Genomic DNA, 18,033 nt, shown 5'->3' with positions numbered 1-18,033 from the left:
ACCATTTTTACATCGTTTCATAAGACAGAAAAGTGTACAGTTATTGTACCCCGCCTTTTCGAAGAAAAAATGGGGATATAGAAATAGGCTCCGTCCGTCTGTCCGTCCGTCTGTCAGTCCGCACTCACAGGACAGTAATTATGTGGCTAGAGGGACAATAGGTAACTGTTCTTTCTCTTTGATGTCATTCATTCCGTAATGCTTTTATGTGGCTATTTTCTTTTGTGTGGCTAAAAAGAACAATAGAGAGAATAATAGAGTAGCCACATAATTACTCGCCTGTTAGAACGTCCGTCCTTCCGTCCGTCACACTTTCGTGTCCATTCCATAACTTTCTTATTTATCAAAGGAATTTGAAATAACTTGGCACAAATATTTGTTATAATAATAGGATGTGTCATGCGCAACATCCAGACCCCTACTTCCAGGGTCAAGGTCGTACTTGCTCATTCAAGGTCAACATTTCCTATTTGAGGGTATATGTCGTGTCCGGTCCTTAACTTTTTTTATCTTTGAAGGTATTTTGTAAAAACTTGCCACACTTGTTCACAATAATATGACAATGTGTCATGCGCACAACCGGTCACCTACCTCCAAGGTCAAGGTCACACTTAGAATTCAAATATTAACATAGTCTGTTACAGGGTATATTTTGTGTCCGGTCGATAACCTTTTCAAAGATCAAAGGATTTTGAAAATACTTGGCACAAATAGTCACTATAATTGCGCAACACCTGCATCCCTACCTCCAAGGTCAAGGTCACACGTAGAGGTCAAAAATTAACATAGTCTGTTATAGGGTATATTTTGTGTTCGATCTAGAACTTCTTCATAGTTCAAGGGATTTTGAAATAACTTGGCACAAATAGTCACAATAATAAGATGATATGTCAAGTACAACACTTGCAGCCCTACCTCTAAGGTCAAGGTCACACTTAGAGATAAAAGATTTACATAGTCTGTTATATGGTTTATATTGTGTCCAGTCCATAACTTTTTCATAGATCAAGGTATTTTAAAAATACTTTGCACAAATAATCACAATAATAAGACGATATGTCAGGCGCAAAACATGGGTTCCTACCTCCAAGGTCACACTTAAAGGTCAAAGATTAACATGTCTGTTATAGGGTATATTTTGTGTCTGATCTATAACTTCTTCATAGTTCAAGGGATTTTGAAAATACTTGAGACAAATAGTTACAATAATAAGATGATATGTCATGCACAACACCTGCACCCCTACCTCCAATGTCAAGGTCACTCTTAGAGGTCAAAGCTTAACATGATAGATTATTAAATTCCGTGTTTCATTTTATTTCTTTTAAAAAATTTATTGCTGCATTTGCAGATCTAGCATTGATCATAATTTTGGAGATCCATACCACAATTTTATGCTTCATATAAAACTTCCCGAGGCGGGGGCGTTTGTAACTCTGTTACAAATTCTTGTTGCTTTTGAAATTAGTTTTACAAATAAGTAATTAGATATTATCAGAACAACTGCTTATTGATGAATAGGACTGGAAACAGAAAGTGGTTTAACGAATGTTATATATCATTTTGTAATTATTAATGATTATAATATATAATTATGAATGCGTTGTACACACAATTATCAGCAGACTGTGATACAATTGAATATACACAGTTGACAACGAGTTGTGTTTCCAAAACAGTTTATATGCCTTTAAAAAAGATTTACGAGTAAGTTATTGTTTTCTTTCCTTTAGTTTTGAAGTATTAGTTTTAAAGTAATTTGAATAATTATTTGTTGTTTCAAACTACCAATCAATTACACTTTTAACGATTACATGATAATCAAATATGTGTGAATTAAAGTCCTTAGTACAATTTCAAGTAGTAATGTTTTGTTGATATTTTGCATGGTAAACTCTGATATCTCTTATACTTGGCGCATATGAAATTATAACATGTAACACAAATATTTCAATTTCCGAAATAAAACTGGCGTTCCTTTTCAATTTATTAAGAAATAGGAAAGATAGAGTGAAGATAATGTTTACAAGCATAGTATTAACCCTGTGAAGCACATAAAAATGTTTCACTAATTGAATTTTGAAAATACAAAAGTATTGATTACTTTTTCATATTGATTGTAAAAAACAAAATACTTAACATAATGCAGTAACAAGACAGCAATGTACTAATAAGCTCCAAAACCTATAACGCATAGTAATATGGATAACAATGAAATTTAATTAAGACATCGTAAACTGGGATAACCAGAAATATAGAATTTATAACTGAAAGAAAATCACATATGTTTTGAATTTGTACAATTATTATTATGCTTTTATAAGACTCATAGAAATATGAATTTTACATTGTAGTATATTCCTTAAATGCACCATAGTAGTGAGCTAAATAAACCAGTTTTGTACATTTAGGATTATTCCTTTCTATATTGAATCTAAAATGTATCAATAAATTGTTTGCTACAGTCGTATTTTATTCAATCACGATAATACTTCAGCTAAATGTTGTAGCTTTAACTCTACCATAATTATGTAATGTATGATAATACAAGCAAAACTTCTATACAGTCAGTTGAATTCTAAAGAAGCAAAACATTAACTTGTTACAAATATATCAGTCAAAGAGGGCATCATGTGAAATATTTGTTTCGAATAAATAAATGATAATGTAATCATATTATCAGAATTAGTGGAACAATGTTCAAAATGTTTGCTTTTCAAAAAAGATTGACGCCTAAGACGCTAATGTAAGCATATAATAATTAATAATTTAAGGTGTCTTGGAAGGACTGAAACAAGGTCGGATAAGACAGGGAGTCATTGAAATCAGGGGGTCGCTAAGGCAGTCTCGACTGCATAATTATAATCATATTTTCATTGTCGCTTTGTTCTTTATGAATTGTTATTTGTGGCCAATATTAAACAATAATTGACTCGTGAGCCATTGAAATCACCGGCAGATGACATATTGCCAGAGGCGATAGCCGAGGTGAATAGGACTTTCTGCCGGTGAATATCACATCATATTCAATGGCTCACTAGTCAATAATTGTATTAGTATATGAATAGGCTAGGAATTTAAAAAAAAAAATACAAAAAGTACAGCCTTATATACATGTACAACTTTTGCCTCTTTGAAGCACGGTAAAAAAGACGCACGTGTTAGGCGTGCAACGACAACTCGAACGCTGCGCATACAAAAGTAATTCAAGTTTATACTCATCATTGCGGTGTAGCCTTTAAGAATTATAGTAATGTAATGATATTTTAGTCGAAAAATATGACATAAAGAAAAACGCAACACTTATTCTTTAATTAACACGCGTAATTAACAGTCTACGGTGTATGGTCATTGAATATGAGTCTCAATCTATTTTTAGACTGGGAAAATCCAATTCAGCCCGTGAATATGATTTTATAAAAGTTCTGTAGTTCTGTTGACTACTGTTTGGACCAATTAGATTGCAGCTATGTCCAGATCATATAATAATGCCATTTGAATAAAATAAATATATAATTAAGGAAATATATCGATCATTTTATAATTATAAAAATTCATTAATATTCATTAATATTTCGTCATATACAAGCTCGTAAGGTAAACGCCTCTAATAATCTGATAATTATAGAGCAATGGAGTCAGAACTATAAGGTCTGAATCAAACACCGTTTTCAAGAGACAACGAACTTCAATATGCCACTAGAATATGCTAATAGTTATTTAGAATTTAGTCGTCGAACCATATTTGATTTTATAGTCCTACAAGATCAGTTGATATAAAATAGGTTGTGTTCATGTAATTTGAATTTCTCCCGCTGATATATCCACGCAATTTATCAAATTAATTAAATAGAGGATATTTGTTTGTTTGTGTGTAAGATGAAATTTTATTTCACCGAGTGAGGTTTAGAAACAGTATTCTCATGAGTGGCGTATCTGGGTTTTGTATATGAATATAGGTCAGACTTAAAACGTCCATTTATTGCTACGTAAAGCAAAGACATTTGACTGAGGTTTTAAAGCGAAACACATACACTTGAACTTCTACATCGTCTATTCCTAAAATTGTACACACTCATTAACGCTTTATTTTTTGTTGTTAATTACAGGCTTCGTTAACTTATATTCAGCAGCAAGCAATTTATTGTGAAAAAAATACTTATTATGCATCAGTGTTATTTTTCACATCATTAAACTTCATAATGCAAAAAATTGGAAAATGCATTAAAAAGTTAGACTGTTAGTACAGGTATCACAAGCACTTACAAAGCCACATATGTTTTATGAATAACAGTATAATGCAAGTGAAACATAACACAGGCATGCCATTTCAAATTATATAGTTTTTTATTATGTTCAAACTTCAAAAATCAGTTGGATTAGGAAAAACTTTATATGTGAATTGAAACTATCGATAATTTTAGTTTTCAGAAACAAGATTGGAAAAGTATCAAATGCGATATTTTCAAAAGTAAAGCATATATATTGCATTGTTTTATAAACGCCTGCTTTTTTATTTCTTGTTTTCAATTAAAATTTACGAAATACAAATCTGGAGTAAAAGAGAACATATTTTATTGAACACATCCATAATACGCTACTATAACAAATAGTGAGGATCTACTATTTAAGCTTGATATATGAAGTTTTTTTTTTTTAATTTGAAATTAAACTCATTAATGTTCAGAAACAATGGCACCTCGACTAGAGTTTACAAGTGGGTTTGCAATTTAAACGTTCGCTATCCTCTCTCTGAGAAATAATAGCTGTTATTTTCCTTGTCTATGACTGCAGAAAAAATAAAAATATCTAAGGTATTGATTGTTTCTTTATACGTAGTTGCATCTGCTTAATGTGACTGTACAGTTTTTTTCGGATTTAATCGGAACAAACAATATCTGTATCGATAACCTGTTTCATCCGTGAAGTTAAAATAGTTAACCAAAATTTTTAAAAGAAAATCCAAGCCTTTCAATTTGTACTTTGTGAAGGAAGTAAGCTCAAAACAAAAAATTTAGCACACATGGCACAAAGGTTGTCATATATTACATTTTGACCAAATCTCTAATTGGATGATGAAGTTCAAATACTATTATCTTTTTAATAACATAGTTAAATAAAAACATATCGTTGTTCTTACAATAATTAACGTTTATATAGACGTAACTTGTTACGAGACATAATCATTCTCTTCTTTAATAGCTTTGAACCCATAATTACTTACGCAAGTGGTAGTCTTTATAGATTATTAGTGAATGCTGAAAACTGTGACCATATCAGATCCAATAAAATGAATAGTTTAAAATATATCAGACGTTTAATCTCTTAATAATTGAAAATTACATTGATTCATTGCAAATTAAAAGTGAAAACCTACATAATGCATGACACTTATTTTTACATTCACTCTTTTGTTATTTGAATTAAAAAAAGAACTGTGCCTCAGCGATTTAGATAATTGTTAAGGGACATGTTTCTGCACAGTAAAGCTATTAGAAATGAAAGCCAAATCTATTATTTAATGTACCTCAGCGATATTTTACCTTTTTCACTGAAAGTGTGCCTTTGTTTATTCGATTATATAAAAGTGAGGCTTTTTGCACTTGTTTTATTTAGTATAAATGTTGTTAATACCACCTCAGTTACTTTTAAAAACTTTAAGCATCTGTGAATGTATTCGGTGAAAATTGAATACAAATAATGTTTACTCAATGGTTTGTCGAGAAACTGATATTTTCCCGCAACAAATATCTTTACGTTGTTTCTATACACAGAATACGTGCTTAAGAGTTTTACAATACGTAGTATTACCTGTATTGTAGCAAGTGTTGTGCTTAAAATATCTGTGTTTTTTAAATTTCAGGAAAAGTAAATTAAAAGTGAATAAGTACATTACGTGGTTTGTTGGAAATTATATTACATACACATTTTTATTGCCTGTTATGATTTATTATGATTGCGCTTTACACAAAATTGTCAGCTAACTGTAATGCTATGGAATACACACATTTGACTACGGATGGTGTTGCCTCAACAGTTTATAGGCCTTTTGGATTTAATTGTCATTCGTACGTATTTTGTTCTATTTTATAATTTACAAGTAGAATTAAATGCATCAAGCATATTCCGTATGTGTACAAAGTTTTTTATAACATTTTAAATGTTTATTTTCTTTTTCAAAACAACAAGTAAACACACACGGAATGTTATTGGCTATCTGTCATTTATGTTTTAATTTTATTTAAGGTTGCATAACAACATTTTCTTCCCTTGCTACATGTACACGTATAACAGAATTCATGAACTCTGATATTATTTGCTATAATAATTTAATTATAACCTTACATTGGTGCAGAGCATACAAAAATGAATCTTGCGTGAATTTTACACTTTTGTTAATTTGTTGGAGAAAAACTGGAATTTTGGTAATAAATTACATCAAGATATTAATGGAAGTAAAGATATCCAAGAAATTGAAAATGACGGATATGGCGACTTGTTCAAATGTGTATTGCTTTTATTATGTATACTACATAAAAATAAAAATTTAAACTGGAAACTTACAGTGTATATGACATTTAGATTGAATTGCATAGCTTTTGAACTGATTAACATTTGTATTCATTGAAAAAAGTATTGCATATTGTGGTAAATGTATAATCTTTCGATGCGAGATTGTTGTAAAACACTCATGCCTTTTTTTACAATATACGTCATGATCAAAAGCCGCCACAATATGTTTAACTGTTCTTAACTGGCGCATATGTATAATTTAAGATATGTTATCATTTGGTCAGGAGAATTGATTATTCTATATATCAACTTTATTGTCAGTAATTTCTTTACCTATTTTGACAGACAAACAAGCCTCAAAAAATTAAACTCGCGTAAAGCTATGCATCAATCAGGTCAACTGCATTACTTTTATTTTTTATTATATTGATCATTTTAAGATAATAAACGAAAAACATCTTTTAAAAATGGCATTTAGCTTTTTTTTGCTTTGCAGTAATCAATGAATTGATATAGTCTAACAAACAAAAACGTATTGAATGCCAGTTTTGTTAGACTTAAATCGCGAACATACATATAATTAAGCAGATTTGAATACGAAGCAAGGAATTATGCTCGGTATTAGTTGTTAGTATTAATAGGCATTTTAACGTGGATACTTCTTATTTAACAGATTCAACAATGAGTTTGAGAAAAAAGTTTCTCTTTCTTTGGATTATTAGTTGCAATGTAACATATTCATTCTGATGATTACCTGAATTTGTGTCCGGACCGTCATTTGAATGCTAGCCATCTCTTGAAGATATCGATATGGAGTGAATTATATATAGTTTATTCTGATATCAAACACAATTGATTGTGCAAGACATGACTTTTTCATGCTGATATTTGTTTGCTTTAAATCAAGTTAATAAAAACTGTATTCATAATATTAATTCAATAGACCATATTCCAATATTTCTTAGATTAATTATATGAGTCACGCAAAATTGAATCATAACGGAAAATTATGCAAAACAAAATTGATATTCATAACTGCATCTACCATGCAAATACAAAGCCTAAATTCATAGCCGCATGGAATGTATAATGTGAAAGTATAACATAACCGAGGAGGAAAGATTTATACAGCGAATGACATGGTCTTAAATATAAATAAAAGAACCTGATCGGACACTAGTGGTACTTTACAGAATATACTATGACATTATCGATTGTAAATGTGTTTCTCTTATGTGACTTTTTTAATTCAATACATAACTATTGAATTACAAAACATTAGAAGGTTTAGGTTTTGAGTGGTATTTACGTCGCACCAGCACACTATATGTTATGTAGCGACTTTCCAACATTTGCTGGCGACTGAATACCTCAGGTACCTTTCCGTGCATGATTTCAGGCACGAACGCGCAAATGAGTATACGTAAGCTGGCTGGATAGCTTATTCACATTATTGAATAATAAGCTACATTATTCTGTTGTTGAAAGTGAAATTTTGCGTCGTAAGGAAAAAAATCTTCACTCCTTAAGAAATTACATTCTTTCAGTTATACTTATCCGAAAGTACTCTTGTATTCAAGGTATATCTTCTGGTAGTATTTCATTGTGTAGGAATCTTATAAAAGGAATAATAATTATTATTAATAATAATAATAATAATAAAAGGAATAAAACAAGAGACTCAAATTAATTTGGTCATTTTTTTTCTTATTTCAGGTTAAAATAAATATGTCTGATTATTGAATATACACACGATATGCATTTAAGATTTGGAGAATATTTAGAAATTATATCAATATATCAAAATATATCTACAAAACTATTCAAAATTGTTAATTTTTATATTTGCTATAACTATATTAAAAACCTATATGTAACACAATCAGTTGCAGGTTTGTTTATTCAGCAGATATATGTCTTTATATGAGAATATTATTCAAAAAAAGACAGTGAACTCACTCTAAGGGGCTCTCATTGGTGTGTTTCTATTTTTCCAGATAGCAGTGCGTATGCGAACACAATACATCACTAACATATATTTCTGAGAATAAAAAGGCCCAAAATATCATGTCGAACTGACATTAAATACAGATACAGCAGTGCTATATTAAGATCAAGATTTTAGATGACGATTTATAGGATAACCTTTTTATTATTATACGAAGCTAAGAGATATCATTCTAGAAAAGTACCTTCCAACAAACTATAGTTTAAGCTTCCAGTTTCACAAGAACAAATGAGAAAAAATTATAAAGAAATTAATGATTTGAATGAACTATCTGAACAAAAATAAGTGGACGATTAACTTTGTCATTCTTAGCAAAACATAGCTTTTGAACATTTACAAGTGGAAACAGACATTCAGACATTCTGATAACTATCCAACATTAGCAGCAATACCATTTATATAATGTAAAACATGCTCACTTTTATTTATTCACTGACGTGGCAAAGCTACATATATAAATGAAAATCGTCTGTCAATTATTTTCCTACTTGAAAACTATTAGAGTTTTAAAGAGGTAATTATGACTACAGGAGAGGTTTTAACATTGTTTTAATTCTACAACTTATTCAATTTACTTTAACATTCAAACACTACAGAATGAAAATGGTTCTTTGATAATTTGATAAATGATTCTGATGGGCTGTTGTAAGAAAGTCAATATTTAATTGTTGAATAACATCAGTTAAAAATCATATGTATTTCCAAAAGAGAACACAAACCAATTTAGATATTACATGAATTTCTGAAACAAAGTGTACCCTCAGCAAACCTAACGTGCAAATTGTAAACTCAGTTTCATTGAGTCTGTACTTAAGGTTTAAGCCGGTGCTAGGGGGCGTGGACGGTAACTTGCACTTTCCAGTACCGTCCATGAACAGGCTCAATCAAACCGAGCCTGCAACATTTTCAATTTTGCCGTGTTGGGCTTTTTTTTAGGGATTCTGTATTTATCTATTTTATGAGAAATGCAACATCTTTTAGCACCGGCTTGAGTGAAAGTCAATTTTCAACACTTAAAATTGCTGGAATCAATGACCCCAAAGGACCAGAAAAATATAATAACACTGAAGTGAAGTACGCGGCTGTACATGAGGGGTAGTGAAAAGTTTAAATAAAGTGCTCATATAAATTCTTTGATAATCAATAACAGATGCTTTTATTTTCTTTTACACATTTTATGATATCTTGCGAAAAGATATGTTAGTTCATTGACACCCCTCGTAGAAGCATTTAAATGCAAAATGTGCTTTGTTTTCTGAAAATGAATATTTCATTTTGTAAATAAAGATATTTTGTAATATTAATACAATTGTTAAGTAATGACTGGCTCATCAAAATCTGCAATTTTAATGCCTACTTTATCGTACAAAATTAGTAACTGATGGATATTCGTTGAAATATTATTAAAAGCAAAACGCAAACTAATTGAATAAATTATCAAATGCATTTCTAATTGTTTTGTAAAAGTCTTTTTTTAAAAGAGATGTAATACTTAAGAACTTTCAAATCAACGATAAGTCGTTCAAAAATTAAGATAAGAAGACAATAATCATTTTATGTTATAAAAATTAAAAACAGGATATATCTATATTCTTATAAATAAATACATTCTTTATACGTGCAAGATAGAATAATCTTTTTTAAGTGTGTTGATATTGAAATTCCTAAAAGAACCTAAGAAAAATAAATTGCTTTGTTTATTCTATGCATCACTTTGATTTTAAGAACATCTTAGATGTAAGCTAATTATTTGCACATGCATAGGGACAATAGTTCTCTTTACCGAATTAAAATGTAATGAATGTTTCCATCATTAAACTCTAAAACACACACATAAACAATGAAACTAACATGATTAATTGCATGTTGCGCATTACATTAATTAACAATTTAGCCTAAACCTTATACAGACTTTGAGGATCAAAGTTTTTCCGACCTTTTAAAATCCTGAGGACTTAGGTAAAAGGTCATTTTCAAAGAGGCGAGTTTTTACGTACACCATTACACATTATTTTCTTTGCTCCGAATGATCCAAATACCAAGTGCTAAATTCTTGGAAAGGCTTCAGCAGATTATTTAATTATTTTTCTAAAGCCATACATAGATAATGCATAAAATGGTAGCGTCTCAGTACGTTGTCACGCTACAACTACGGAAACTAATACAAATAAAATGTCTGTTAAATGATACATGTCATAGACATGCAATATACGATAGTTCCAAGTAATGACATGATTTTGTCATTCATATTTGAAAAAAGCACCTACGAATGTCTGATGCATGAGCCTTAAAATGGAAAATAACTTATTATTTGTTTATATCTAGGCCTGTTTACTTTCTTTTAGACATCTTTTTTTCTGGAAATGTTCAGCCTTATATTGTATCAAACGGCTAGTGTATGTTTTGATAGGTCTAAATGCTCTTTAAAGAAGCAAGTTATTTGTTTCTCTTAATGAGAATGAATTATTATAACGAGTTTGTACAGACAAGTATTCGTAGACACTTTTGCATTCACGTTACAAAATTTGATGATATTACCAAACGAAAACCATTTGATAAAATTGTATTGATACAAAGATTCAGTTTGTTAATAATGGATCAATACATTAAATTAAACTTCTTTGTTTTCGATTTTGCTTTTCATATCATGGTTGGACCACGTCAAAAATTCCAAATAGCTCCTCATTAACTATACGAGGGTGGGCCAATATGTTATAAAATGCAGCTTGTGATTCTTTTGTTTGTGTAAACTATGTTTCTGCTTGTAAGTGAAACCAAAATCAGGGTGTCAACCAATTAAGAATTTTATTTGCATTTAAATACCTTACTCGTGTAAGTTCATGTCAACGAGGAGTGCATCTAAGCATGTAAATTTAACAAGAGGTGAACACATTTATTCTTACTTATGTTTTATATTAATTGATTGAACGTTTCACTATCACCTTTCATTTATTAAGACCTCCCACTGCATTTAATTGTGTTATTGTAATTTCTTAAAGATGTTTTATTTCGATATAATACACATCTATTTAACAAATACATGGGCACAAAAAGTAGTGCATATACTGTGTTTTCTTATTATTAATAGATGCTAAATTTACCAATATGGCGTACTTGTTTCCTGGTGATTGTACTTGTACATGGTAATTAAGGATATACTTAAAACAAATAGAAAACGGCTGTTTGTGATTATTTTAGTCATGATATTTGATTGATTTGATTTCTCTGCTTATTAATTATTTGTTTTGTTATATAAATATTAATTAGAATCACACTTGTGTTTGATTTATATGCATAAATAAACCAATTGCAGCGATTCCTGTTCTATCAATAGCTGTATACATCAAATCATACTGCATGGTGTATGGTAAAACATAATCTTTATATTTCTTGGACAGGAAGGAATACAGAAATATAAAAATAAGAAAGACAAAATAGTAAGAATCAAGAAAAAAGAAAGAAAGAAAGAATACATACTGATGTGTAAAGATTATATTTTTTCATTTATTTTCTATATGTGTCCTGATAGCGAATGTTTACAAAATTTTTATTCAGAAAATCCAAATATCTTTATATAATTTGACAGGAGATGCAAGTAATAATGCTGTAGTATGAAGATCATAAGAAAGCTACTAATTACAGAAACACCACATAGCCTACTTTGAAATGTTACGGTTAATAATTTGTTTGCTTGTTTCATTTTACGCGTTTTTTCAACAGTATTTGAGTCATATAGGCGGGTAGTTTCCTAACCATCGTTCCTGGAGAGTTACACAAGTACTAGACTACCTTCCTCTGTGCTAAACTACCAAAGCATCTCGCGGGGATCGAACCAACGCCAGAGAGGTAACTGGACGGTTAATAATGAAAATGTAAAGGCAAGTGTTCGGTAACTGTGGCTAATTTCAAGTTGTCATCCTACATGTAATACCAACAGACCGAATAGTATTTAATTGTGACGATTGGAACAAAATTGATATTCCGGTAGTTAACGAAACAATCATTCGAGAAAATGGCACTGATACTTTTGTAACTTGCTATCATCGATCATTAGAATGCGTTACTTAAGGAATTCTGTTTTTCTCTATTTTTATTGTCACATCAAATAGTATTTGCGTCGTTTTGAGTCCGTAAAAAGTCGCCCGAACATGTTATCAAATATGTTTTTTTTTAAATCCTTGAAGATCATTCGGCACGTCATTTAATTTTGTTTCATTTAATTATTTGCACATGTTCTTGGTGATTTAAGTTTTTTCTATGTGACCTCATTCTCAATGGGTGGTGTTAGTATTCTTACTTAAATACTGTTAAATCACCTTTAAGATATGTTGCATGTTGTTTTTAAGTTGGTCTTTATGCAGCTTGCCTGTTACGTACAGGAAACACCACCCCTGTACATGGTTTCCTTTGAAAAATCCATTTTGTTTAGATCCGCCCAATCTTTTCTCGTTTAGAACACTCGCATTCTTTTACTTAGGAACCTCGCATTGCTTTTCATGTAAAGACAAGGCGTGTCGCATTGAAGGTTAAATGTTGATATAGTAATGTGAAAACAAATCTGCGAATGTTTCTAAATGTATTCTGTTTAAATGTTGAATTCTGCATAAACCAGTGCTATGTGACATGGGCGATAGATCGCTCAAACGTTCATGAGTCAATAAAACCGAGTCTGCAACAATTTCATTGTTGTCCGTTTTGCTAGGATTCAGTTTTCCTATATTATATTCAAATTTCAGCTCATACTTCTAATATAGTGAACGACGGACGAGTGACCTTCCTTCTTTAACAATGGGACAAAAAATTATTGTGTGATATTAATTTTGTCGTTGAAACTCACTACCGTATCACTTCATTTTAAGTCGAGAAAAAAAACGAGAATTTTTTTATAAAAAGTCTAATATACAATAATTAATTCTTTGTCGATTATATGCTTGAAGGGAGAAAATGGATAGTTTCTTTACATTGTGAAACTATTGTAAAGATCTCGGGGGATTTCTAGGCAATCATAAGAATATTGGATTCTATAGTTATACAGTGGATACGGCTATTAATAGCTTCGCGCTAGAAGTTAAAGACATATTGTAAGGTTTATTGGAATTTAATTTTCTGAAAAGAATATTACGATCGTAGCTATTGGAAGTTTAAAATTATAGTATTGTTTTCTTAATACAAATATAATATCTCCTAAATTTAAATGCAAATGGATATAACCATAGCACAATTTAAAAAGTACAATTTGTGAAGGACATGGCAAAGGTAAATGCTTTTGGTAAAACATTCAACAAGAATTTCATGACTGTAAAACGATAGTGTTGGATACACTTGAAACATGAGAGGTAAATATTACCTTTGTTGAATATTTCACAGTGGACAGTTAAGACTTTTGTGATTCTTTCCAAATTCAAAAGTAGTACAAGAAAAGAAACAACTATCATGGACTTGGTTATGACAGAGGAATATACACCTTTAACGTCTGACTGCGAGATGTAAGTTTAATCATTTTATTAGATGCATAATTATAAAACTACATTCAAATAGTCATGAAAATGTTTGAACAAAATAAGATATTTTTTTATGTTACGCCGAATAATTTACTGAATGACAATTTATTTCTCGTGGTTAACTGTTTAGTACTTCGTGGTTAACATTCTACTAGTAAATGTTACAATAAGGCAGAAAACTGTTTGGATTTTTTTGCAGCAAAAGTGAAGAGAGATCTTTAAAAATAAAACTTTATAGTATTGAGTTTCATTCCAAAATAAGTCTAAAATTTCATGTATCATACAACAAAGTATAAAAAAGTATTTCTATGCTTTTTATTCTTATAACAAAAATGTTGATTATTTTTAATTTCTCTTATGTTTGCCTTTATGATGGTCTTGCATTGGGACTGTGTTTCATGAACATTGCTGCCTACCCCTTTGTTGGTATTTCCTTTTTTATTTTTGCTCGGGAAGTAAACATTGCATATATTGCTTTGCATAAAAACAAACCCAGAGCAATGTCAACTGTTGCCAAAATGTATTAAAAAGGCTTCATAGATAATAGCTTGATAAATTTATGACGTAGTAACGGTCTTACTTATACTAGGCTCAGACTAATTTATATCGAATAAAAATGATGCATGCATAAAGTACAAATGTGAGATCATAAAAAGCTTGCCATTCGGGATTGCCACAAAAGTGAATATGTTATAAATAACTAATAAATTAGAAATAAGAGATATTTTTATAGAGATAGAACGTAGTGCTGAATTTATAAGTTGGTGGTAATAGATGACTGGAAACGTTCACTTCAAACGTCTAGATGAGAAACTTAATCCTTGAAAAGGTCTATTTTTATTTCCAAAATCCATTTTGTTTTCTAATACACTGTTGAGCTTCTATTGCACAAACGTAAAGCAGTTAGTATAAAAATGAATAAAGTACAATCTCATTATGTATAAAATTTGTAGAAAAAAAAACACAGAAAAAAAAACAATAATTTAACAATAATTGTCAGTTTTATTTGCACAACATGTCTTTTTCTCCTTTTAAAGGTTTTTAAATTTTATTATTTTCTGAACGACTAAATATTCTCACAATAGGGTTTATATTAATTTGATTATATCTTTGGTTGTATATAAACTGTATAAGGCATAAAACTCTAAATTAATGAAATTTTATTACACTTCAATGTTGTTGAGAATTTTTTAACATTTTGTCTTGCTAGTTGAACATCTTTTGATCATTGTGTTATTTAACAGAAATTCCTAATTCTTTAAATTCTCAAATTACTTACCTTCAATTTATTTTTTTAAATAAAATATTTAACTAAAATGGATTAAATGCTTCAATATTTTTATCACAAAACTGTATATGCTTATTGTTTTAAGGCGATTATTTGACATTTAAATGACAACTCTACAGTAACGTTCTTTCTCACTTGTAAGAAATCGAAAAATAGCAGGGCAAACACATCTCCTTGTTATTAATAAAGCTACAGTTTCGCCAGTTAATTAAATTTACACTTGAATAGTTTTATAATTGAAGTATTATTCTCGAGATTCCAGTCTATTCAATCTTATTACAGATATCAAATAACAATTTGCTGTTTAAAGAAGATTTAATGAAAACACTAATCATCCCGACCATCAAAACGTATTTCATTTTATGACTGATTTGATTTTCACTCAATTGTTATACTTATTTTAGTATCATTTAGGCCTGATGCACATGCTATATGTCATCGATAATTACATTCACTATCCGCGTGTGCAATTGCTGTAAAAGCTTGATGTAGTAACATGTCATTTTTGATATACGAGAATTAACAAGGAAACACATTCCACGTTAATAACATTATTTTAGGATATTACGTGATTTTAGCAGGAGACAGCATAACGATATAGAAGCAATCATTGAACTTGGTTACTACGGTGAAAATCAATATATGCTTGAGCTTAAAGTTTTTTTTAATTATTCTTTAATCGAGTCAAAGATAATATCTGACTAAAGGCACCATTTAACTTGTTTTATTGTATTCCATACTTCAAAACTAAAAGTTTATAGGCAAATAACTATCCCCACAGAAGACAGCAAACTACTTACACAGAGAGAAACTATAATAATGCAAATTAGGAAAAGCTATATAGTAAGACAGAAAGCAATAACCATTGGAAAGAGTAATCATATTATTTTAAGACTTTTAATAGATTTTTATGTTCCGTTCAATATGATAATAAAGTCTCAATATGTCATAAAAAACATGGCGATATTAACTGTTTGTGTTTTGTCTGCTTACAATATCAAAATGAATTTTCTAAAAAAAAATGTATACTACTTGTATTTTGATTCTCTGCTTTGTATTTGTATATTAATTCTCTGTATTAACGATATAGCATTTACGTATTTTGACTAGAATCACGTATTGATTTAGTTTGTATTAGTTATTGGCTGATAATATTAGATTTTATCATGTTAAACATATTATTTGGAAATTGAATTAACATTTCATGCTTTATTTTCGATGTATAAATATGACAGGAAAGGAATATAATAACTTCCGACAAAGCCTCTATATTTGAATAAAATGTAGTTCTTGGTAAGTTTTGTTTTCAGTATATGATGTTTTACAATACATTTATTGTCGTGATATTCTTACAAAAAATGACAGCTATTTTGTTACAATCTCCCAAATACTAGTACCAGAATCACTTCTTTGTCGAATATAAGTTTCAATGGGTGATGATTAGCTTTTTTATGTTGAAAAACAAAAAACAAAAAAACTACAGTATAATAACCTATGGGATATCTTGGCAAAGCTAAGAACTCTATTTATAGCTTGGGCTTTATTATAACAGAAAGTTAATTTGAATATGGTTTCTTTTTATTCTAAGGAAAGAATAAGTGAGCAGTGAATCATTTATATAAATTAAGTTGGCATTCAGTTTTTGCATTTAAATAATTATATTTTAACGGCGAATATTTACTTCAATACAATAATTAAAAGTAAAATATTAAGTGAACTGAACTACAATAATAAAATAAGTCTCCTGGCAAGTAATTTAATTTAAATTTTGCTTTTTTAATAACTCATAAAACCAGAGCATTTAAATTGTATTTTCAATTTAAATAAACTTTACTTTACGTATATTTTAAAAGAAAATAACTAAGCAAAATAAAAAAAGAAGTGAAGGTATTTGTAGAATATAGCATTCAGAATACAGGATTGTTTACAAATATGCGCCTCTTGTTAATAAACTGACAACATTAAGATACCAAGTGTCACTTGTTATAACAAAAACCAACAAGTAGAAAAAAAAGTGAATATCAATCATGGAACTAGCTATATCTTTGCTGTCACAATGTGTAAACATGTAAAGCCCAGTAAAAATGTCCCAATCAATGGGCATGCTCTTGAGTGCGGGTAACTAATACCTGCACTCCAGTTAACGCACTGTGCAAGTATATGTATACGATTTAACTCTGACACATTTTCAACAGAAAGGTCCCCAAACTATGATACAAATAATAATGGAGAATGGTGTCCAAAAGTGCATACAATAGAAGTGATCATAAAATATAAAACAGTTTGTCAATAAATATAATGTGTGAATGCAAAATATAATTCATTTGTGCTTGATCGTTTTTGTGTTCGTTAGACGGAAATGAATATAGTTTCTTACCATTTGGAAACCTCAGAATCAGACCTTTGGGACGTCTATGTAATTATGTAAATAATGTTGTTTTTTTATCGTGCTGTGAATAATAATTCATCTTATAATCATATTGGTGAATAAAAAGAATATTTCTTATTGTTTTCCAATAATGAATATATATAAACAGTGTGAACGTTAAGGATATCTTAGATATTAAAACATTACAAAAATATATGTTAAAAAATATCTGAAATTTATATATTGAACAAAATAGGATGTAGATTTTATAACACGTTTTTGTATTTTAGACTACAATAAATTTTTGCAAAAGAAAAAAAAATGTGTTGACAAAAAACAGAAAATTGGGTTACAA

General features: G+C 29.7%; 1 protein-coding gene across 3 annotated transcripts in view; it reads left to right on the top strand.

The window, feature by feature from the left end:
* The first annotated feature begins 5,979 nt into the window (after window positions 1–5,979).
* The window catches only part of LOC132722256 (endothelin-converting enzyme homolog), a 138,208-nt gene continuing 126,154 nt past the window's right edge, over window positions 5,980–18,033 (top strand). For all 3 annotated transcript variants that reach the window (XM_060706721.1, XM_060706712.1, XM_060706711.1), the window contains exon 1: window positions 5,980–6,068. In XM_060706721.1, the coding sequence (XP_060562704.1) occupies window positions 5,995–6,068 (74 nt within the window). In that variant the 5' untranslated portion in view covers window positions 5,980–5,994. The remainder of the gene's footprint in view (window positions 6,069–18,033) is intronic.

The sequence above is a fragment of the Ruditapes philippinarum genome, unplaced genomic scaffold (genome assembly GCF_026571515.1).
Source record: "Ruditapes philippinarum isolate M1 unplaced genomic scaffold, ASM2657151v2 ctg620_1_1_1_1, whole genome shotgun sequence".
In the NCBI taxonomy this organism is placed as follows: domain Eukaryota; kingdom Metazoa; phylum Mollusca; class Bivalvia; order Venerida; family Veneridae; genus Ruditapes; species Ruditapes philippinarum.
This window is presented reverse-complemented; position numbering and strand designations above follow the sequence as displayed.